The 5,887-nt window shown below is 38.7% G+C and overlaps 1 protein-coding gene across 1 annotated transcript; it reads right to left on the reverse strand.

The window, feature by feature from the left end:
* Positions 1–139: 139 nt before the first annotated feature.
* On the reverse strand, positions 140–5,587 carry coch (coagulation factor C homolog, cochlin (Limulus polyphemus)). Its single transcript, XM_056768074.1, has 12 exons — positions 5,517–5,587; positions 5,036–5,084; positions 4,875–4,919; positions 4,406–4,562; positions 4,142–4,275; positions 3,990–4,058; positions 3,851–3,907; positions 3,576–3,723; positions 3,392–3,495; positions 2,235–2,461; positions 1,634–2,147; positions 140–1,372 (listed from the first exon to the last, which is right to left on the reverse strand). Exons 2-12 carry the CDS (start codon positions 5,067–5,069, stop codon positions 1,200–1,202), a joined length of 1,662 nt encoding a protein of 553 aa, XP_056624052.1. The 5' UTR covers positions 5,070–5,084; positions 5,517–5,587; the 3' UTR covers positions 140–1,199.
* Positions 5,588–5,887: the final 300 nt, after the last annotated feature.

The following is a 5,887-nucleotide window of genomic DNA, read 5'->3' on the forward strand; positions in this document are numbered from 1 at the left end:
CATGCCCCTTGTCTCCACAATTAATGCAGCGTTGTATTTATCAAAGTATTCGATTGACAACGACAAACATTTATTGCCAATATTCACAATTTTAATGAAGATTTTCTTTCTATGGAGACGAATAAACAAGACCTCTGCTACATAGATGAAAGACTGTACTTTTGTTATGAGGATGGGTTGTTTCAGTGTTCAATTGTGAGTAATTGTGAATTTTCGATTGCGTCCAGTGGACGTAATGAAGCTCAACCTGTTTAGAAGAAAGTGTGGTCATTTGATTTCACATGTTTGATCAACAGCTGGTCACGTTTTTAAAGCACCTTGTCTTTTATTGAGAGGAAAAGTAATAAATTAAAAACAAATGTACAAGCAGTCTGATGCCCCCTCCTCCCCTTTGTCGTCATTATGTGAGGCAGTGAAGCATGCTTATAGAAGGATAAGGCAAAGATAGCTTTGTTTGGTATGTGAAGGTGTAATTAAAGGCAAAATATCAATATTCCAATTTACCAAATGCTATTCTCAACAGAAACCCAGAAAACATGATTTGTTGTGAACGTGAGTAAGAAATTGTGTATTACAGTGCATGTATATCGATTGGTACCCCTGGGAAGGACCATATTGCTTTATTATATAACCCAGATTTATTAATGTAATGGAGCGAATCGGCAAAGGACCTATTAAGATATATAAAAAGGAAAAAAATCAACCGGGACTCGGTTCATCTGTACTACCACATGAGGGCTCTGTTTCACTGCGGGTATCCTCTATGCTGTTTTTGGTTACCAGAAAAATCTGCATCTTGTGCACGGCCTCCTAACTGGAATGAAATGTTTGATTCCAATGTTAATATAAAAGAGCCCTTTGTAAAGTTAAACGGGAACAATAATAATTACATTTTCCACATTATAGAGAGATTGACAATAATGTGTGATGCATTCTCAAATACGTTGTAACCTTTGACAAATTTAAACTTAAAACGTTTCCTTCAAGACAACCAGAATTTCCCCATCCCTGCTTTGAACACTTTGTTTTAAATACAAAAACTACATTGTTGGCCTTAATTTGGTTCTAAATGATAATATGCGTAACGAAAAGCCAAATGAGATAATAAACATGATGCTCTTTTCATTAAGATCGCCCTGCTTTCTACTCCTTTTTCGCGGCATCCTTGGTCTTCTCTCTTTCTCCAACAGTTGCCCTCTCTAGTTGAACTCTGTGAAGTCCCTGCAGATACCCCGCACGATGGGCTGATGGAAATCTGCCAGGCCGGTGAACTCGCGGGTGAAGAACATGTGGCTGTCTTTGGGCTCGGACGCCATGGCCCTCAAATCTTCCATTGGAGCCCAAGCCACGCCCACCGTATAGACGGTAATCCCTATGAAACAAGATGCACATGGTCATGATGGCCTTCCATAATCTGTGCTGGTAATCACTCAAGTGACGCCCTATTGATGTCGGAATTTTATTTTTGTTGTTGGGTCACACTAGACTTGAGAATGTGAAATTTTGACAAAGTCCACATTAGCATCTCTTAAAATAGTTACTGAATGGATTGTGTGATTTTCAAGGACCCCTGAGTGAACAGCCTGGTTCTGGATTAACCAAAGGGAGAGTGTGTGCATGTACATATACATACCCTCTCGCTGGGCAGCCAAAGCGGGCACTCTCACATCATCATAGGACTGTCCATCTGTGATGATAATGAGGAACTTCTTGCCGGATCCTGTGCGGGGTTTGAACAGATTCTTCACAGCAAAATTGATGGCATCTCCAGTGGCAGTGCCTCCGCTCATGTACGCGATGTTCTTCAGAGCCCTCAAAGCATCATCTTTTGTGGTGTAGTCATTGAAATTGAACTCCATCTTTTGGTCGTAGGTGAACTGGATGGCACCGATGCGAGATCCGATGTCTGAGATATCGAAGCTGCGTGCAATGTTAGCCAGAAGTTCCAGGACTAGCCTGAAGTTCCCATCACCTACGCTGCTGGACCCATCGATGAGGAAGCCCAGGTTGACGGAATTGTAACACGTCTTGCTGCAGAGCATCTGATCGATGGAGCAAAGTTTATGAGCAAGTGGCTTCACAAACTTGTTGGTTCCAAACCAGGTAGGCATGGTGAAGGTGAAGAACTCATTGTCCTTGCAAACCGCCTGTCAAACACAAGTAGAGGTAGGTTTTAGAGAACCGATAGTCTTCTTTTTGTCCAAAAATGTGAGGGTTCTTTTCAATCGTCTCACCTTTCTCATGAAGTCTGGGTCGCTCACCATATTAGCCTCCTCAGGAGCAGGTTTGGCCACAGACACAAAGAACACATTAATGCCAGACTCTCTGGCCAAAACCGCAGCCTCCTCCACATTATCCGAGGGCCAACCATCGACAAACACCACGATGACCCGTGGGTAACCTCTCCTCACACCGTAATCCAGATTGAAGAAGTTCCTCACGGTGTGTAGTATAGCCTTACCTGTGCAAACATGTGAAATGTTTAAAGCAAAATTGTACTAGTCTTTTAATGGAAGTCTACCGGGCAAGGCATCCTAAATGTTTAAAAACAGAACGTGAAGCTCATTCTGTTGTCAAAGCACTTTTTTGTTTAGTACAAATTGTGTTTAATTAGACACTTTTGATTTACTAGTTTTTGTGTTGAAACGTTTTATTAATGTTCTTGTAAAACCAGGTCTGAGGGGCCAGTGCCCCCCCCAGATTTCCTTTGGGCTCCCAAAAAAAATATCCAGCTGACAATTAAAAATGAAATACTTCTTATTTGCGTTATCAATTAAACAATAATCTCAATTTTATCACAGGAATGTAAAAATGTATGAATGAATGATGACCATGATGAGAAATCGTCTGCCAAAATGCATAAATGTAATATATATATGCTCAACCAGAATATATGATTTCCCCTTGTACAGCCTTTGTAGAATGTATGTATTGGGGAATAATCAAAATGCACATTGCATGGTATAATGAATAGTTTATAACAGTTTGAAAGCATTAACAATATAAACTGATTGTGGTTTGTTGACTTATATGCACCACTTGATGTTCACTCCTTAAAATTATTTTTAAGTTTTGCACAACATTAATGTTTGTTTTCATTTATCACGTTTGTTAGATCAGCGTGAAACTCCAGGTGGTGTTTGTTGGATTATTGCCACTATGAAGAATATTTTTTTTTTAGCAAACGGCACAAACATTTTGATGCATGTGAAAAAGCTTCGTTGTTGTTACTTTTTTTGTTGTTTTTTTGCCCCACAATGTAATTGGTATGCATTTTTAATAAGAGAGATTACTTCTGAAGCATTCCTTTAAGAGTGCATTTCAGTGAGATTTGTCACTAATAATTCAAAAGTATGTTTGCTTTGTGAGTTTGTAAGTGATTGTATTTAACCTGTATTTGTATTGCCTCCAATGTATGGAATTTCTTTGATGGCAAAAGTCAGGTCTTTGACCGTAGTATAGTTTGTCAGGTAGAATTCAGTTCGAGGGCTCTCACTGCAGGGAAGAACATGTATTAAAACTGGTATTACATGACAATCAAATCTCCAGAAAAGGAAAAAATGTTCAGAGTTCACCTGGTTTGCACCACTCCTACATGAGGTCCTGGTGATCCAACCTTCAGCATCGACACAAGCTTACTAATATAGCTCTTCTGCAAGTTAAACCGACGCTGTCCAATGTTATAGCTGCTATCTAGCAACAAAGCCATATCCACTGGACAATCTGGAGAAACATAATTTACACATCATCTGCTAAATCATGATCATACCTGTAACTCAGTTAGAAAATATTTTCAAGTTAGAAAATATTGTTTAAATAGTAAAAAAAAAGGTTGTTGTAATCATCTGACCTCTGTTTGCTGTTGTAGGAGGAGGTTTCTTCACAGTTTTTTTGACTGGTTTCTTGACTGTAAAGGAGAAGTATGGATATTCAGAATGGGCAACAGATCAAACTTAATCAACTCTTGTTATCTGCTCTCATCATGTTACCTGCTCCAGATACAACAGTGGAGGAACTGCTGGTTTGGCCGGACACTTCCAAAGGCAAGCTTATTGTTCCTATAAGAAATTAACAAATCATAGACTGCATTTCGGAGACACGCACACATTTGTAATGATCCAATCATAAAGAAATTACTCACTGGCCACAGTAAAAGATGAACTCCATTGTGACAGGGACTGAGATTGGACACCGTGAGCGAAAGAGCTGAGATAGTTTGTTCTGCCCTGCAGTCCATGAACCTCCACGGGGCCACCTGATAAAGTTATGATTCCTCTGGGTGATGATACGGACAAAAGACACGTCATTTTTACTCGACCTTAACATTTCTTTCGTTTTTCTTTGTTTCGTTTTTCCAAGATTTTTATACTTTCTGAGGTACATTTCATTCTTGTGAAAAATGTACCTGTGTATTGCCGCACCACAGATGCTAGAAATTGACGCATAAACTCCTGAACCAAACACCGACAGACTCCATAGAGAGCAGTTTGCTGGGCAGAGAACCAGCTGACGCGTGTCCTGCAGATCAGCTGCCCGGGTTCCACAGGTAATTGGTGTTGGAACTGAGATATACATAACAATAAATGTGTGTCCATATAGAATTACAGTATAACAAAACAGAATTAAAAAAACATTTTGAAGTTTGCATATAAATTCCAGAGTGTTTCAGAAATGCTGTAAAAAAATAAATAAATAAGAGTGAAGTGTGTATTAAAAATGTGAAGGTAACTGTGAGGTATGTGAATAAAATGCAGGTAATTATGTAATTTAAAAAAAAAAAAAGCTCATAAAAATGTATTGTTGTATTGTTAAATCTAAAAAGTTGCTCCATTGGATGAAATTTAATACACATTGAAAAAGATCAAAGAAATTACCATTAACTTCAGAGCCCAAAGTGCAGCGGCATACAGACAGTAGACCTGTGTATCAGAAAAAACTGAATTGTAATTTTTTGCAGCTAAAACACATCTAAACTTTAAATTTATGAGGCATTCCATAAAATAACTTTGGACAAACTCGTAAATGTATCGCCTACCTAATACATGAAGTACAGCAAACCACATCGACATGGTGAATGAAGATGTCTATAGAGACAAAGAACATTATGCCAGGCAACAATAGTAACTCCACTTATCCTGAACAAAAAGTATTATGTATATTTAAAAAAAAAAGATACCAACTCCTCTCAGAGCTTTTTTAAAGCTTTTTTTCTTGTATTGAAGAGTGTAATATTTATTTTGCAAGAAGAGAGATGAGATATGATACAGAATGTAATCTCCCTAGACACATCCATCACAAACAGCCCCTGTCGCATACTTCAGTTAATCCACTCACAGAGTGAGTGAGAGAGAGAGAGAGAGAGAGAGAGAGTGAGACAGAAACTACAGAAATGTGTGTTGCAAATATGTAAAAATAATGAAAAGGCTTATCATCATGTACATGTCTAAATAATGAAAAGGTTTATCCTTACCACACACTAAACAGACAACCAAAAACTAAAATGAAATCCAGCTTACAGATAACGGCAGGATGATCTGTCCACAGCGCTGAATGCTTCACACAAAAGTAATTCCTTTACGGATGATATTCCAGAGGCGTCTGAATATCGAGGAAAGAGCTACTCCTTTAAATAATGTCCCTGAAAGCCCAATGATTCCCTGGTGACATCAAAGGAGGCGGGGCTTACGTCCAAAGCACCTGAAAAGGACATCGTTGTGGAGTCGGCCTCTTTTGAGTCATTTAGAGATATGTGCAAACATATGTTTGTTATATGCTTTAACAGGACAATGAATTAACGGTGGTTTAGTTTAGTCAACGAAAAGAAACTGAACGCAAAGGTGAAGCTACTGTGTGCAAACCACTATAGGCCCTGAGTACTGAAGGCTGT

Source organism: Triplophysa dalaica, chromosome 15 (genome assembly GCF_015846415.1).
Source record: "Triplophysa dalaica isolate WHDGS20190420 chromosome 15, ASM1584641v1, whole genome shotgun sequence".
Classification (NCBI taxonomy): domain Eukaryota; kingdom Metazoa; phylum Chordata; class Actinopteri; order Cypriniformes; family Nemacheilidae; genus Triplophysa; species Triplophysa dalaica.